Below are 16,699 nucleotides of genomic sequence, written 5' to 3' on the forward strand. Positions count from 1 at the left end.
TTTGCAAGTGTATATAGAGAAAAGAGGAAAACGAGGAAAAAATTATCATGCTTCAAATGATACACGCACTGAGACAATTCAAGCGGCACTTGTTCACTTTATTGACACTCTTCGGGTTCATCGTCGTTGGGCAGTTCAACATCCTTAAGCTGATCTGCATAAAAATAGTGCATGATGTTCCTTGCAGCACGCAATGTGATGTTGTGGACGGGATGAGCAGCAGCTAACAGATTATTGACATCGCCTACAATGACGTATTCGTTTCTACTGGCCCACAACAAGGATCGCAACCCACCCTTGACCTGATCATTGTGATGAAAATCCAAGCGATGTTGAGCTACAGACAAGCCAGACAGACAGTAGCACGTATGGTAGTAATCTGCTCCTTTGCCTGGCTTATCAATCAAGCCACCGTACCCTGATTGGCAGCAAATCAATATATATTCTTGCAGAGCCTCTCTATCAAACAAATAGTCCTCCCACTGCAAATGCGCTTGAAGGATGGGGAAATCACCTGCTCCCCAGAACGAATAACAGCCATCTACCAGCTTGTTGGTTCTACCTTGAAATCCGCCTTCCAGGCCCATTTGTCGCCCTGAGCACCAACTGACTAGTTTCTGCATGTCAAATCTCGAGAATCCATCTAAAATTTCCATGGCTGCTAGCCCACAGAATGTATAGCCGTTGTGTGCTTCCTTGCCCGGATATGGGCCAATGCCTCCCTCGTACGTTTGTGATCGTGCAATGAAATCAATGCAATTCTCTGTCAGTTCAGGCGTAAGTAGGTTGATCAATGCTGCTACAGATAACGCACAATAGGATCCTCGAATATCAATTTCGCCGCCTTGGTGCATGGTGAATGATCCATCAGGCTGCTTCATGCTCAATAAAAAGTTGTACAGTGTTTCTCTAGATACAGCGTTTGAATGAGAATAGCTCGCAACATGCCACTCTCTGATGTAGCCGCTTTTACCTGTTCAATACATCGTAAGCTTCCTTGGTGCCAGTAATTGCCAATGCATTGACAGCAGCATAGGTTGTTGCTAAATGAGCTAGTTGGTCTGATCCACCTCCAAAACCACCTGTAGGTAACTGCCAGTTCTTGAATGTCTCGATGGATCTATGCTGCGTGATGAGCTTTTTAGCAGCTACCAGACTCTCTTTTATTTACCTGGCAATGAGGTTGTTATCGAACTTGTATTCCAATAAATCGAGTGAATGGAATATCCAATAGACCAACCATGGTTTGCTAGCGTCCAAACTAGATCCCCAACGACCAAGGCCATTTAAACCTTTCTTCAGGTAGTCAATGTGTCTTTTGCGATCCAACTGAATCCTACAGTAGCAAGACAAGATCAATAATGATACCAGCCATGTCTTTGGACCATTGACTCACTCATCCAGTGGTAGTTTGTTTTCGTTATTGGGCGCATAAGGGACAAACTTTTCTAGCACTGTCTCTTCTGTTCGTTTCTATAAGCTATGATTTAGAATAGAGTGGATTGCAAACTATTGGAAGCATATACCTGTTCAATAGAGGTATCTGAGGGTAAGTTGTCGTCTTGAGAACGCAAGTTGTTTAGTGGAATATTGCCGTTCAATATGCCCATGATGCTTATTTCAAAAAGAAAAGAGAATGCAATGGAAGAGAGGACTTGCTTTTGGCGTTCATGTAGATGAGAACTTGTCAAATAAACACGCACGTGGTGATGATGGCATGCATCCTTTCGAATAGATAGGCTTTTGCGTGAAGGCTTATATAGACGGCAATGGCATTGCTCTCTACGAGGGCAACATGCGTCATTCGCCTACAGAAAGGTTTTCCTCAGTGATTGCCATCTAATCATCTTTTACAGACTAGATGTATGCAATGCAAAATGTGTCAATCCAGCACGATAAAAAACACCAAATTTTTAATGTGCCGCGTCTCTATCCCTTTTTGCTCTTTTTTTTTTTCGACACTGCTAGAAACCACCATGGATTACGGTAACTGCCATCAAAGCAATGACCTGCCCCAATCCTTTGCTGACATGCTGTCTGACTAGAGAACGAAGAATCCGAGCAGCAAACGATCATCAACGAGGAATACAAACTGTGGAAAAAGAACTCTCCATTTCTGTATGATTTAGTGATAACACACGCTTTGGAATGGCCGAGTTTGACCTGTCAATGGTTTCCAGATGTAGAGAGGTGTGTAATATGAGGGGAATAGCGTGGATGCAACGGACTCACAGATGTATTTGTAGCCGCCCTGACAAAAACTACAAAACACAGCGACTTTTACTCGGCACACACACCAACGACGATGAGCCCAACTACCTGATGATTGCCAATGTCCAGCTTCCCAACGACCAAGACATTGATTTGCGAAAATACGAAGAAAGCACCAACGAAATTGGAGGATACGGTGCCTTTAATGATGCCAATATTCACATCACACAAAAGATTGTGCATGAAGGAGAGGTGAATCGAGCCAGATATCAGTTTGAAAATCCCAATGTCATTGCATCCAAGTCAAGGTCTGGCGATGTATTTGTGTTTGATCGAACGACACATGAATCGTTTCCCAAAGAAAACGAACCCTTTAATCCGGCTTTGAGACTCAAGGGACACACACAAGAAGGCTATGGTTTGGCTTGGAATCCTCACAAATCGAAATCAAACCATATATTAAGCGCAGGGTTTGATCATTTGATTGCTCACTGGGATATTGCTGCTGCATCAAAGGAAAACCGCGTATTGGATCCATTGAGAATTTACAACGGACACACTGCTGGTGTCATGGTAAGGCCCATTCAGCAGGTAGCAAGAGAGAGAGAGAGAGATGGGGAATGTTAATACGTGAAAATGCATAGGATGTGGCCTGGCATATGAAGCATGATTCCATATTTGCATCCGTGGGTGATGATCAGCACTTGATGATGTAAGTTGTTGTATCCCAAAAAAAAAAAACTTGGTTACATAGACTAACGACAGACGCAGTTGGGATACAAGAGATGAATCTCACAAAGCAACACACAGTGTGCAGGCACATCACGCTGAAATCAATTGTGTTGGATTTAGTCCGGGCAACGAATGGGTACTAGCGACAGGATCATCAGACAAGGTAAGCTTCATGGTCTCTTTTACAAGTAAGACGATACCAACACGCATCAACACTAGACAGCCGCATTATGGGATTTGCGTAATTTAAACAACAAACTACACACGCTCCAGAGCCATACCGAAGAAGTCGTTCAGCTTGCATGGTCACCCTTTCATGATGCTATTCTGGCAACTGCAAGCAACGATAGAAGAATATGTGTGTGGGATTTAGCGAGGATTGCAGATGAGCAGTCGCCTCAAGAAGCAAAAGATGGACCTCCTGAGTTATTAGTAAGTAGCCTCTTGTCATGTCATAGTGTGTGAAATTTAACACGGATCCCCAAGTTTGTGCATGGTGGACATACCGGTAAAATTTCAGATTTTGGTTGGAATCCTGCTGAACCATGGATGCTGGCAAGCACTGCAGACGATAATATATTAGAAGCATGGCAAATAGTAAGTGATCAGCTCCAATGATGGATATCAGAGATTGACATGATATGCACCACTGTTAGGCAAGCACAATTTACGGTCAGGAACAACAAGATGAATCAGACAAAATGGAGCACTGATATTCTAGGATAATATTTCTCCCACTGATCTCCAAGATTTTAGTAAACATGCAACATTCATTCGCACAATACGCTTTGTCTTTGTACAGTGTTTTATTCAGTGTTCGCGTAGTGTGTATTATCCAAACTATGGTTTCATTGGAGAAAAGAGATGGTAAATGATCACAGTGACCTTTGGTATGATTGCGTTCTACAAGCCCTATCACCGAGTAGCTGTTGGATCACTCTGCATGTTGCCAGACTATCGGCAGTCACTTTTCTGTTATATGTCTTGTTGTTTAAGGATCAACCAAAAATGAAATCAGATTGAACCATTCATGGAAGCTGTAGTGATGCTATGAAGGAGAAAGGCACTACAAATTCCAAACTCACATACCAAATGTTGATGTCAAATAAAGCTCATCCCTGCTGATGATTCGGACATTGCCTTCTATTACAGACCAAGTTGCCCGCCATCCATCATTAATTACAATAAATGTATCCTAGTCAAGATCACGCCCATCTAATCTTTGTGTCAATTTCAAGCAACTGGTGCGCTCGAGCCCTTGTTGAACAACGTATACACACGTGAACGAATTTTTCCCATGATAAATTTTTCGCGCAACAGGAAAAAAAAAAAGAGAGCTGCAAATCAATGTCATTCTGCCTAGATGACTCGTCCCATTCAACCTTATTCGCATGTGTTTAATATAGATTAGGGCCCAATCAAGGAGAGGGTGTGGGGGAGGAGGGGGGGGAGAGAGAGAGATAAAAGGAGTGAAAATGAAAGCCTAAAAAAGCACACCAATTGAATAAAGAAATTTTCTCATTGGTGAGTTTAACCAATGATCTGTAGAGGATATTGTCATCACTGGTTGTGGAAAAAGATTCTTCGCCATAACATCATTCGTATTGCAAAGACTTACCTTTTCAAGTAATCGTAGAAACAGATAACAGGGCACAGTGTCCGCTTTTTGGAGAACGTGTAGTATGTGATAAGAAGGTTAAATTTGGTTATATCTAACCAATAAAACAGACGATATGTATCAAGCATAAATATCCACTCAAGTTGAGGCATTTATAGCGTCTTTCTTTCTCTCTTTTTTTACATCACTCCTTTCTTCTCTCTCTCTCTCTCTCTCTCTCTCTCTCTCTCTCTGTGCACTATTAAATGTCATAGTGTTTCTTTGTTTATATATACTCGTATATAACAATCAACCATCAACATATCCAACATTTAGCAATTTAATTAAAAAACGTCTATCCCATCATGACTGATCTCAACTGGTGTACATTCTGTGATAATGCTGTAAGCCCCTTTTCTGTAAGTCACCGTTGTCTCTGAAATGGGTATGAGCAATGACTGATGATTCTCTACTATAGGAGTCTCTCTATTGCAGTGAGCAATGTCTACGTGCTGATGCCCTTCGAAATCACCCATTGTTGGGTTACACATACCCTGAATTTACTGATTTTCCTCGACCCAACAACCATCATAACCACAACCACATCCATCATGACACTACGCATCAGAACAACTCTAAAACAACCCCTTCATCCTATTCAAATTATTCATCGGCATCTGTTTCTCCTGCTCTAACTGCTACATCATCGCACACAAGTGGATCATCCATTCAATTATCGTCCCCACCCAAGTTTGATTTGCTCTCCAACTCAACTTGCCTGCCTCCCATCACTACTACCACCACTGCTAAACCTACCCATTTCAACTACTTTTCGATATTTGATACCACTACAACAGCTTGAGAAAAAAAAAAGTGATAGTGCGGGGTACATGCAGATGAAAAGGATATCTATGGCCAATCATCCACATCAGCCCACATCTTATTATATATGAATTTAATGTAAATATCACACAACAAACCCTAAAAAAAATATATACAACTGGAAGAGATTTCTTTCATTTCTGTTACTACAACAACACAATTATACCCTCTTCTCATTTTCTATTCAAATAAAAATAAATAAATAAAAATAAATAAATAAAAAAAAAAAAAAAAAAAAAAAAAAAAAAAAACTTCTCATTTCAGGCACATTTTACCCCTTGTTTACATTATATCATGGTCATTTTATTGGTGGAACACTATACGAGATGCTAATGTAAAGAGCCCATTTCACGATACATTGCTCCTTTTACCATCCATGCTCCCTATGCTTTCCGTCGTATTTCAAGACGCTACTGACTGAGATCAACGAATATAGGCTTCTTCTTTTTTGATCATCACTCGCTCTCAAATGTCGACGGATGATCTTCGAGTCGGCGTGAATAATACCATTCTATCAGCAGCAGCAGGTGATACCAAAACAATCACTAGCAATAGCAAGGTAGAAATTAAAATTGGCATTTTACTCCATAACGATACAAGGCCGTAAGTGTTCACAGAAATTGTATAACAAACCAAAACACTGATGCTGATGATGATGTTGATAGGGGATTATCAGGTGTCCAAATAGCAGTAAACGAAATAAATCAATGGAATATCATTCCAGGCGCATTCGTGACATTGATAGAAAAAGACGCTGTCGACAATCAACCAATAGAACAGGATCAATTCTCCTCTCATGCTATCTCACAAGCCATTGACTCGGTAGTGTCTTTGATTCAGCACGGTGTCATTGGTATCATTGGAGATGTCTCCAATTCATTTACTACGTTATCCGCCCTAATGACGGGCACATTGGAGATACCACAATGTTCCTATTCAGCAACTGCGGGTAAATCTGTGCACTTGAACGAATGCACAGAGCTCTCACCACACACTCCATACAGCGTCCCTGGCAGATAAATCGCAATACGATTACTTTTTTCGCACCATACCAACGGACCTACTGCAAGTAGATACAGTTATATCATTCGCCGTCAGCCAGAATTGGACCACATTAGGCATTTTGTACACAAGAGACGCAGACCTGGGTAAAAGATTTTGTGATGTCTATTGCTTGAATTAGAAGATGAGAGATTTACACAACCTGTCTATATATATATATATATATATACAGTGACTCAAAATCTAATTTCCAAAACTAAAAAGATGGGAATCCTTTCAGTCAAATCTTCTCAAACTTATGAAGATATGGGTGATACAAATAATATTCATGCATCCATGGATACCTTAATGAGCCTTGGTTCACGAGTTGTGTTGATTGCTTCAAAAGATTCAGCTGCAAAGGCTTTGTTCATAGCTGCAATTTCGGGTCACGTCAATAATGAAACTGCATGGCTTATCATGGGGAACTCTGCTAATGTGATCCGTCAATTGAATCAGCATGTGGATGTGTATAATCATATTGTGCAAACAAGGTTGGATAACGCAAACCAGTCCAGTACTAGCACCACCTATCAAAATGCTGTTGAGCAATTGGCGTGGACCACAAACAAGCTGGATCGCTTGACGATGGAACATTTGTTTGCAGGAGGTGTGTTTATTTTTGAACAGCAAACAGACTTGACAGGCTATCCACCGTACGACGCATTCCAGCAGAAGCTATCACAGTAAGATTGTTGCTATCGCTTTTGTGCAGAGCTCTAAATGAACCCTGTCTGTATAGATTTGATCCATCCGCAGCGACCTCCTCCACGTACCAATCAGGGTAAATGCAAGGCAAGTTGCTGATATACGATAATTTAATACTAACGCCAGAGTAGACTAGCTTATTCTTGTATGATGGTCATGGCTTACGGTTTCGGCCAACTTGTTCGAGACTCCATCGACTCAAATTACACATTGCAAGAGTTAACCTCAGGACAATTAATGCCTCGTTATTCATTATCGATTTTCAATGATACAGGTTTCGCAACTGGTCCTCAAGGTCCTGTCTTATTTGATAAGAATGGCGATGTTAAAACAGGGTATGTATTCAGCTATTTTCTGTGTCTATCCGATCATTGACAACCTGCTGTTTATGATAGAAACTTCAAAATCTTTAATTTGCATCATGGTTCTCAAGTAACTGAAACTGGACACGTTTTAGGTGGCATCTTTCATTTGTCTACGGACCCCATCTACTTTGATGGAACAAAAAAGGTATTATCGACAAAAGATGAAAGAGGCTCCTTGGATTCACATATCGTATACCAGCCTCCTTCAGGAACACCTCCCTTTACAGTGATCAAAGCAGGTATAACCGCGCCAATTTCCATAGTCGCCGCAAGCACCGCCATGGTAGGCGTTGCAATGACTCTGATTGCACTCATCATGGTGATCAACTTCAGGCACCATCCTGTATTTAAATCTTCAAGGTAGTATCCAATCCTTTTGATAAACAGCGATTCAATCTTTAACGCACACACACACACACACACACACACACACACACATACACACACAATGCTAATATGATGTAGTCCTATCATTTGTATAATGGAGCTACTAGGTCTATTACTGTCCTACATAGCAGTTCCACTCTTTTTCATTAGCAGCTACTCCACCTTCACATGTTTCATGCTTCCGATAACATTTTACATTGGCTTATCTTTGATACTTGGCTCCATGATTTCGAGAAATTATAGAGTTTACAAGACTGTGAATAACGTGTACAACAACAGCAACTATAGTAGCAGCAATAACCAGTTACTCAAGATTTCCTGTTTTATTCTAGCGTTCAATACAGTAAGTGCCAAATGACATATTTATGATGCCATCAACATACATACGCACACTCCCATCCAAGGTTATCTTAGCATGTTGGCTTGTTTTGTTTGGCAATGTAAAACTATCTGCCATTCCAGTCTCTTCCACGGTGGTTGTCAATACCTGTTCCTATGATGGCTCAGGGCACACCTTCTTTGTGGCCTTGCTTACTATTCAAGCAGGCATCCAACTATGCCTGTCTGTCTATCTAGCCCTTAAAACCAAAAGTTTTGGTGGTTATTCAAAATATAGTGAACACAAGCAGCTGGGACTATCTGTCTAGTAAATAGAAATCATCCTATAGTTAATGAGTCATTGACTAAGCACTGTTTATAGTAATATTTTCTTTTCAGCATTGATTGGATTCATCATCTTTTTCATGCCTACCACAGATTTCTATACAAGGTATTATCTTACTGCAATGACTATACTCTGGGCTTCGACATTTTCGCTCTGCGTCTTGTTTTTCCCAAAAATATTCAAGGTCTTATTTCCAAAGAAGGCGCTTGTATTACCTACTACCGAGAAACGAGATGGCCATGATGAAAAGACGCTTTATGATGAGAAACAGCTATTGACCATGAACCGTATGACAGCAACGAGCACTCATATTTTGGTGGATGAGGACAAGAAGAACGATCCTGTAAAGTGGAATGGATCAATGCCTTCAGCGATGATGGACACCTATCAGGTATAAATTTCCTTATTCTGTCAAATCAATTTCTCATCAAACATCTCTGTACAAAAGGAGAAGCTTCCGGTGCAATACGTATTCAGGTACTTTCCCTTCCTAGCAAGATGGCAAATGAGATGCATAACGCTCTTGCCTCAAGTCTCGTTTCTATCCATTCAACCGGTATGTGATTACACGAGTCCTTGCATGGTACAGTATTGACACAGTTTGGAAGCCCCAGGGAAATCAAAATGCATTCAAGAAACCAATACTATTCTGTTACTCACATGCATTCACCATCTCAAATGTCCCAGGAAATTACGTTTTCAAGGTGCATGGAGCCATTGGTAGTGGCCATTGTGATTTGCTGATTCAGGTCTCAGATCAGAAGCAGTTGAGCCGATGGCTCGGCTTGTTCGATAGGTACCGTCATATGTCATGATCCTAACACTATTCTTAAAATTGATTGTTTATAGAAAATTGGCTCGACATGATAGAAACGAAAGAAGTAGTCGTCCGCTCTCGTTATCTGTAGACAAGACTCATTGCGGCTCTAGCATTACGGACGATATGAGTGATAACAGCAGCAAGAGGTCGATTCTTGACGGAAAAGCGAGCCAATTTACCATTTGCTCAGATGATACAAGTGCCAGCAGTGTTACTCAGGCGCACTGTAAGCAAGACGAAAGAAATCGCATTTAGTCATACTTGCTCTAGTCCAATATCAACTACGATACCCTCTCCCCCCCCCCAGGATAATTCAATATATCTCTAATAGTACTCATACTATCCTACTACTAAATGCATAGTAAAATTTCACTTCTTGACCATTTACTTTCATGTAAAAAACACTTCTAGAACGATATCTGACTGTAGATTTGAGCTTTTTACCATGCTCCACATATGTATCATTGTGATCAATCGGTATATACGCATACAGCATACTGACACTCCCTCATACTACCCAAATATATGTAAATCACAGCTAAATTTGCATGCATTCGAACCGTATTTTCTCGAGTTAGAAGCCGTTTTACGCCGTCAGAGTAGCACCAAACAATTGCTCTCATCTAGCAGTTACTTTCTGATACCTTTGCTCACCTTTTTTGGGATCGTTGAAAATTGACCAAAATCGACCAAAATCGACCAAAAAAGCATGAGCGATACCTCATGATTTTCACCAAAAATCAAACGATCGCGTCTTTCACCTTGAAAATGAAGACTTTTACTATGGCATATATTGAACCAAAATGTTGCTCTCGATCCAATGCAACTCCTGAAACTTTGTTTGTGAGACTTTCGTATATAAAATCTCGACATTTTTGCCGAAACCCTCATTTCGTATTTCCGTACATTGCTCCATAATCTTTTTTATAATATGTATTATAGTTAGTACCATTGGATGCGCCTTGAAAAGTACTATTAGAAAGCTTAAGGAAGTAGGGGGTGACCATTACATTTAATATAGTCGGATCTCTCAAAATTTTTTTTTTGTAGGGCAATTGTATTGCTTTATTTAAAGTCCTTTTACGTACGCCTATTAGATGGGAGAGGAAAAAAGACTGGATATATATTGGGGGGACTAATTATGGAGACTGATCTAAGGTTTCTTGGAAATGTAAGGTATCTAATGAGCTACGAAGTGATGAGAGTAAAATTGATGGTAGGAAAGGTTTGTCCTGGAATGTAAACTGGTAGTGGTGATACCATATAGTTTGTAGCATGCAGGCGAAAACCTGGTAAGCAGAGAGATTCGGATAGATTGAATGATCTTGACGAGAAGGGTTGTGTTCGAAAAGAAGGAATTTCTGGAAGTTTTGGTAACTGTTTTGGGAGATGAGAGGGGGCATGTAAATGGAGAGGGCGGAAGACCAAAAGGATCGTTTGTGGGGACAGGCAAAGAGGAAGTGTTCCAATGTTTCGGTGGATGAGTGGCAGATCCTACAAAAGGGATGGTGGATATGAGGTTGCCGTTCATGAAGAATGTCTCTTGTGGCGACTTTATTATGAAGGATGCGGAACCAGGTGTTACGTGCATTCAATGGGATACGTAAGGACCAGAGACGTTTCCATTTGGCAGAGGATAAGACAGATGGAGGTTTGGGAGGAACATGGTAGGAAGGTAAGGATTTATAACCAGTGGTAGTCGCAGGGACTGGATGGAATTGTTGGAAATCTAGATCAAAGTGTGAGGAGATCATGGAGAGAAGAAGGGAGTGGAGAGAGTCAAGGGTGAGTATGGAGGAGGTGGATAATTGATCAGTAGTGGGGAGGGGACGAGGGATATTTGTGAGCATGGTGTTTAGGGTGAACGTATTGAGGAAGAGGTATTGATCATATATGAAATTGATGGCACGGCGACTGCAGTGAGGATGGGGGAGGTGCTCAAAAGATTCTTTGAAAACAATGGTGTTGGAAGTAGAGTTGTAATCAAAGATATCAGATCCAAAGAGATCCTGACGTAGGGTGAGATGGTCAGCTAGGATGACGGAGGGTGGGGAAAAGGTGGAGGCGAAAGGATGGGAAGGGGGTAGCGCATGTTGAAGGAGAGAAGTGAAAGGGAGGCGGAGGATGACAGGAATGGGGACGGAGCAGAAGGAAAAGTTTCTAATGATAGAGTCTACGGCAATGATGATGTTGGCAACAGGACCAAAAGAGGGTAGACCAGACGGGCGACATTGAGGGAAAAGGAGTGACCAGTGGTAGGATGGGAATCGAGTGGAACCGAGACACATGGAGAGGGTGGACCGAAGGATTGGAATGGAAGGCATCAATGATGGAGAGGGTTGTGTAGGATGAAGGAGTGGATGGATCCATCGCCATTGCAGAGCTTGGGCTTGTCTCGCAGGATTGATCAGGTTCAGACCGCCCTGGGATCGAGGTAAAATGAGAGTGTCAAAAGAGAAGCGGCTGATTTTGGAGTTTCGGTTAATAAAGGAAGTGATGATTTGGCGTATCTTGTTGAATTCAGACTTGGTGAAGGTAACCAACCGAAGAACATGCCATAGTTTGGAGAGTATCAAGGAGTTCACAACGGTGACACGACCGCGGTAGGTCAGGTTCCGACAGGAATGAAGTTGACAAGAGCGACTGATGTTAGAGATGAGGGCGGAGACGAATGAAGTTCGCTGTTGACGATTGGCATGGATAGGGTAACCAAGGTATTTCAGGGCCGTTAGAGAGGAACGATCATGCCATGAAGTGATACCTTTAGAGGCCAGGAACTGAACCCAATGAGGATGGTTGCTACCAGATAGGGAGAGTGCTTCAGTTTTGTTGTAATTGAGGGAGGCATTAGAAGCAGACATATACTTTCCGAGTAGATCCTCGAGAGCAGCGAATTCTGATGGATTGTTAAGGGTTACTAAAGTATCATCCGCATAGGCGAGAACTTTGACCACTGGCGGGTGGGAGCCAGAAATGGGATCAGGAGGGAAAGAGAAGCCCGAAATGCGAGAGTCATTGTGGATGGCCCGGAGAAAGGGATCAAAGGCAATGTTAAAGAGAAGAGGACTGAGGGGATCACCCTGACGAAGACCTCGCAATTGTGGTAAAGGAGCGACTAGGAAGCCATTGACATTAGGTTGGATTTGGGTGGCAGAAAAGAGATTGATGATGGCGGTGATGAGGGTTTGAGGGATATTGAAGGCGTCCATCATAGCCTGAAGGTAAGAGAAGTGGATGCGATCATACGCCTTCTCCTGGTCTAGAAGAAGGGCAATGGATGTTAACTTGTTTCTGGTAGCTACTGTTTGCATGCATTGCAGGATAAGACCCTGCTCCGCAATGAACCGGTCGGGCATGAAGCCCATTTGCTGGATAGAGATCTTGTCAGCAAGGTGACTCATCAGACGAGAGTTGAGGAGGCGAGTGAAGGTCTTGGCATCTGTGTTGATCAGGGAGATTGGGCGCCAATTCTTCAAGAAGGAGAGATCACCTTTCTTTGGGAGTAACACCAAACTAGTTTGAGACCAGGAAGCAGGGAAGGTACCATGGAGCAGAGCATCGTTGAAGATACGGATACCAATGGATGCGGTAGACGGATGTTTGAACAAGAGACGCAGGATCTGATAGGGAAGGCCGTCAATGCCAGGGCTACTCTGGGTGGGGGACCGGGAAAGACCATCCAAGATGTCATTCAGAGTAAAAGGAGTGCATAGGGATTCATGAGAGTCATCAGATAATCTATGGGAAGCGGGAATCATGTTAGTGAAAAATTGTATATCACGTTGATTTACTGTTGTGGGTGTGTAGAGTCGAGAGTAAAAGGAGTGGACAGCTTGTTCCTTCTCAGTTTGAGAAACATAACATGTGCCAGTGGAAGGATCCTTGAGAGAAGGCAGGGCACGCTGAAGTTCTCGATGAGTAGACAAAGCCTTGAGAAATCCAGCCGAGGTCTCTCCCTTCTCTCGCCAGCGCAGACCTGATCTTAGGGCTTGGTGTTCAACCATTTCCTGTTGTAAGGCACTGATCGCTTTCTCAATGGTAGGCAGACGATCATTCAGGATGGCCGTGGACTTGTAGGCACGGAGGATCCGGTTACGTTTACTCTGCAATTGTCTGAGCTGCCGACGCCGCCATTCAGCCTGTTTCCGACCGATCTTTTGGGCTAGGGATCGAGTTAGAGACTTGATGTCGTCCCATAACACTTGAGGAGAAGCTGGGAAGGGATTGGAAGCTAGATCCCGATGAAAGTCATCCAGGCGTTTATACAACTGATTCACAAAGAAAGAGTTATCAGCCAGGCGTGGGTTGGCCCGCCATAAGCCTCGGCCATGGTTGTTTAAGCGCATTCGGAGGTGGATGCTAAGCATGGCATGATCGGTCCATTGTGGGGCTATAAAGTCGACAGTGGATGTGTGGACAAAGTTGGTGAGAGAGGGGGCCACATACATGTAATCGATGGTGGATCTATATCCGGCGCCGTGAAAGGTTGGTATGGGTGGATCGGGTTGCAAGCGGTGAGAGCACTCTCGATAATGGTGTTGCAACATAGCATGCCAAAGCCATTGGGCCCTTGTAGCTGGTGGCATATTTGAAGGGTCATTGGAGTCTAGGTGAGGCGAGGTGAAGGAGTCCTCAAGAGCATCCGGCACAATGAGAGAGGGGTCGGAAGGATGGTGGTAATTGAGGTGTAAATTTCTGATGAAAGAGGGATTCTGGAGGCCATCTTGGATGATGGTTGCTGGGAAGTGACGGAAATTGTAGTTGAAGTCGCCTACAATCATATCTGGAGCTTCAGAGGGAAAATTGAAGGAATGGGTGGAGAGGTTTAGCAACAAGGACTGAAAGAAGGGAAGTTGAAGGAGATCAGCATAGAAATCATAGCGGGCGTGGTAAGTGGCAGGTGCATAAATATTCATGAGACGGAAGGGACGGAAAAGGTGGTTGGCATGAGAGACAGTACAGATGATTAGACGACCATTGTTAGAGACGTATGCATCATCAAGCTGGATAGCTGGATTGAGGCTGACGACTCCACAATAGTGCGTCCATATGGAGGTTTTGGCCTGGAGTTGCATATCCAAGCGATCTTGTACAGCGGGATCAGAAGAATAGGTTTCTTGAAGACAGAGGATATCCATACCAGAGGAGGCAAGTAGGCGAGAGAAGGACCGACTAAGGTCAGGAGTGGAGGGCTTGGAAAGACTACGGCAGTTGAGGCTACAAATATGGAAGTTGGTAGTTTTGTTCTGTGATGATGCTGGATGGGATATCGGGTGTGGAGGATGATTCGTTGAGGGTGGGGAGGCTGGAAGATGATTGAGAGCTGATTCCAAGATCTCACTCATTGAGAGAGATCATCGGTGTCAATCGAGGAGGTAGAACCGGTATGAGAGAGTGCCTCAGCAGAGGCATTGGAGGCAAAGTCTGGAGTGGTGTCCATTTCTTGGGTGGACACCGCGTTACCAAAGTAATCAGTGAGAGTGGGAGCAGCAGGAGGGACCAGGGAGATAGGGTCAGAGTCAGTGGAGGGAAGAGGGATACTAGATTGAGGAGCAGCGGATTGGGAGGCTTGCAAGGCCTGGGCAGTAGCAAAGTGAGGGGCAGGTCGGCGCTTGGCGGGACGAGGGAGGCGTTGGTTAATGATATCAGTAGCCATGGTGTGAGGTACCCAGCCTTGACGAACAAAGTACTTAGCAACACCAGGAACGAGATGAGGACGGATGAAGTAGAGAGTTCGGATGCAACGGTCCTGGTGGAGAGCATGGGCTAATTGGAGGCGACGTTCCTCAGAGAGATCATGGTATTTGGGATCAGCGACGTGATGATGGTCCAATGGATCGAAATTCTGGATTGGTTGGGTGTCGATTTCCAAAAGTTTCGACTTGAACTCGTCGAGATAGGCTTCGTGAAGGAGAACTCCAATGGTGTTGCGAGCGGGGAAGTTGAGGTCCAGAATTCGGAGGTTGTCAATCGAAATTGCGCGAAATTTCGATCTGATTTGGCTGCGATTCATGCGACGAGAACGAGGGAGATAAACCAAGGTGTAAGAACCATTTTGAATGGAGTCATCAGGAGGAGGAGAGAAAAAGCGATGTAAGGCTTGGCGCTTACGATCGGAGAGGGGAGCAGGTGGCTTACTGGCAATGGCAGCCCAGGAAGTGGTGGATTGGGGTGGTTGAGTACTAGGCTTGGATGTAGATCCAGCAGAGGTACCTTTGGAGATGACATGAAGAGGTGAAGGAGTGCTGGAGGCAGGAGGGGAAATTGCTTTGATGGCCTGGAGAATTCGGCCCATAGTGGCCTCAACAGAGTTGAGACGAGCATCGTTGGCCCTGAGATGTTCATCAGTGGCATTGAAGCGGTCAAGAGTGGAAGTGATACGATCCTCGATGGATTGGTTAATACCTTCCTGTTTCTGCATGAAGGTATAGATGTCCTTGAGGGATGCCGCAATGTTGGAAAGGTGTTGTTCAGTTGAAGACATGGGGGTTGTTTTCAAATTCTTTACTAGAGGTTAGGGATTCGATGTTATTAAAAAATTCGAAAAGTGAGATCTCTCAAAATTTTTTTTTTTTTTTTTTGTAGGGGAGACGAGCTCCAGGTTTTATTTAAAGTCCTGTAAATGTCGCTATGAGTGATAGACAAGACTGTGATCTCTCAAAATAAGTCGAATCGAATCTCAAAAGTCCAAAAATTAACAAATAAAGGATGAAAGTGCTGATCGGAGATACAATCGATTTTGGCTGGCAAATGCCTTTTATGAAGAGAATAGATGTTTCTGAAGCTAATAACAAAAGGCATAGCAATCTAAAAAGTATTTTAAGATGTTTGGATCTTTTGCTTTGATTCTGTTGTATCTTTTTTTTTACGTTTTTCTGATTCTAATCCTTGCAAACTGCTAATCCAAATGTGAATCGTAATGCAAAATGCAGAACAATCATTTTACTAGTAGTACTCCAAAGGTAAGCCCTACTTTGCTTCTAATTCAATCGTCTCGTAGGTAGTAATTTTAGTTTTTATGATATACTGCAATAAACAGGACCATTTGCCTAATGCCACTTTATCAAATGCTCTTTTACCAAGACAGTGTCAAACTCAGTAGCTGCCAAGAGCGGATGAACGCTGGATGCATGTGAGACTCAACGTTGTTGTGTGCATAGTTTTGTTTTACTCAAGCTTGACTACACAGCACTTTTTGCCAACAATACGAGAAACTGATACCAACAAGACTGAGACGGCACTCTTATGCTACCCATTTAAGCAGTTTGTAGAGTTGACCGAATGTTGACAGG

General features: G+C 43.0%; 7 protein-coding genes across 7 annotated transcripts; 4 read left to right on the plus strand and 3 right to left on the minus strand.

The window, feature by feature from the left end:
• Positions 1-98: 98 nt before the first annotated feature.
• ATC70_009801 (uncharacterized protein) lies at positions 99-1,610 on the minus strand (the record flags this gene model as incomplete). The annotated part of the gene is made up of 5 exons (XM_064829029.1): positions 99-909; positions 974-1,120; positions 1,172-1,336; positions 1,397-1,473; positions 1,527-1,610. 5 exons carry the CDS (start codon positions 1,608-1,610, stop codon positions 99-101), a joined length of 1,284 nt encoding a protein of 427 aa, XP_064686231.1.
• A 366-nt stretch (positions 1,611-1,976) lies between these two features.
• ATC70_009802 (uncharacterized protein) lies at positions 1,977-3,656 on the plus strand (the record flags this gene model as incomplete). Its single annotated transcript, XM_064829030.1, has 8 exons — positions 1,977-1,986; positions 2,046-2,190; positions 2,247-2,784; positions 2,856-2,923; positions 2,983-3,106; positions 3,163-3,375; positions 3,430-3,540; positions 3,600-3,656. The coding sequence occupies 8 exons, from the start codon at positions 1,977-1,979 to the stop codon at positions 3,654-3,656; spliced, it is 1,266 nt and encodes a 421-aa protein (XP_064686232.1).
• A 1,249-nt stretch (positions 3,657-4,905) lies between these two features.
• Positions 4,906-5,402, plus strand: ATC70_009803 (uncharacterized protein; the record flags this gene model as incomplete). The annotated part of the gene is made up of 2 exons (XM_064829031.1): positions 4,906-4,959; positions 5,019-5,402. The coding sequence occupies 2 exons, from the start codon at positions 4,906-4,908 to the stop codon at positions 5,400-5,402; spliced, it is 438 nt and encodes a 145-aa protein (XP_064686233.1).
• Positions 5,403-5,891: 489 nt separating this feature from the next.
• On the plus strand, positions 5,892-6,442 carry ATC70_009804 (uncharacterized protein; the record flags this gene model as incomplete). The annotated part of the gene is made up of 2 exons (XM_064829032.1): positions 5,892-6,025; positions 6,088-6,442. The coding sequence occupies 2 exons, from the start codon at positions 5,892-5,894 to the stop codon at positions 6,440-6,442; spliced, it is 489 nt and encodes a 162-aa protein (XP_064686234.1).
• Positions 6,443-6,688: 246 nt separating this feature from the next.
• Positions 6,689-9,662, plus strand: RRM1 (Ribonucleoside-diphosphate reductase large subunit; the record flags this gene model as incomplete). The annotated part of the gene is made up of 10 exons (XM_064829033.1): positions 6,689-7,149; positions 7,206-7,247; positions 7,303-7,506; positions 7,567-7,896; positions 8,167-8,266; positions 8,328-8,569; positions 8,624-8,978; positions 9,036-9,143; positions 9,202-9,383; positions 9,437-9,662. The coding sequence occupies 10 exons, from the start codon at positions 6,689-6,691 to the stop codon at positions 9,660-9,662; spliced, it is 2,250 nt and encodes a 749-aa protein (XP_064686235.1).
• An 884-nt stretch (positions 9,663-10,546) lies between these two features.
• Positions 10,547-14,545, minus strand: ATC70_009806 (uncharacterized protein; the record flags this gene model as incomplete). The annotated part of the gene is made up of 1 exon (XM_064829034.1): positions 10,547-14,545. One exon carries the CDS (start codon positions 14,543-14,545, stop codon positions 10,547-10,549), a length of 3,999 nt encoding a protein of 1,332 aa, XP_064686236.1.
• A 203-nt stretch (positions 14,546-14,748) lies between these two features.
• ATC70_009807 (uncharacterized protein) lies at positions 14,749-15,891 on the minus strand (the record flags this gene model as incomplete). The annotated part of the gene is made up of 1 exon (XM_064829035.1): positions 14,749-15,891. One exon carries the CDS (start codon positions 15,889-15,891, stop codon positions 14,749-14,751), a length of 1,143 nt encoding a protein of 380 aa, XP_064686237.1.
• Positions 15,892-16,699: the final 808 nt, after the last annotated feature.

Source organism: Mucor velutinosus (genome assembly GCF_035048745.1).
Source record: "Mucor velutinosus strain NIH1002 chromosome Unknown tig00001563, whole genome shotgun sequence".
Taxonomy (NCBI): domain Eukaryota; kingdom Fungi; phylum Mucoromycota; class Mucoromycetes; order Mucorales; family Mucoraceae; genus Mucor; species Mucor velutinosus.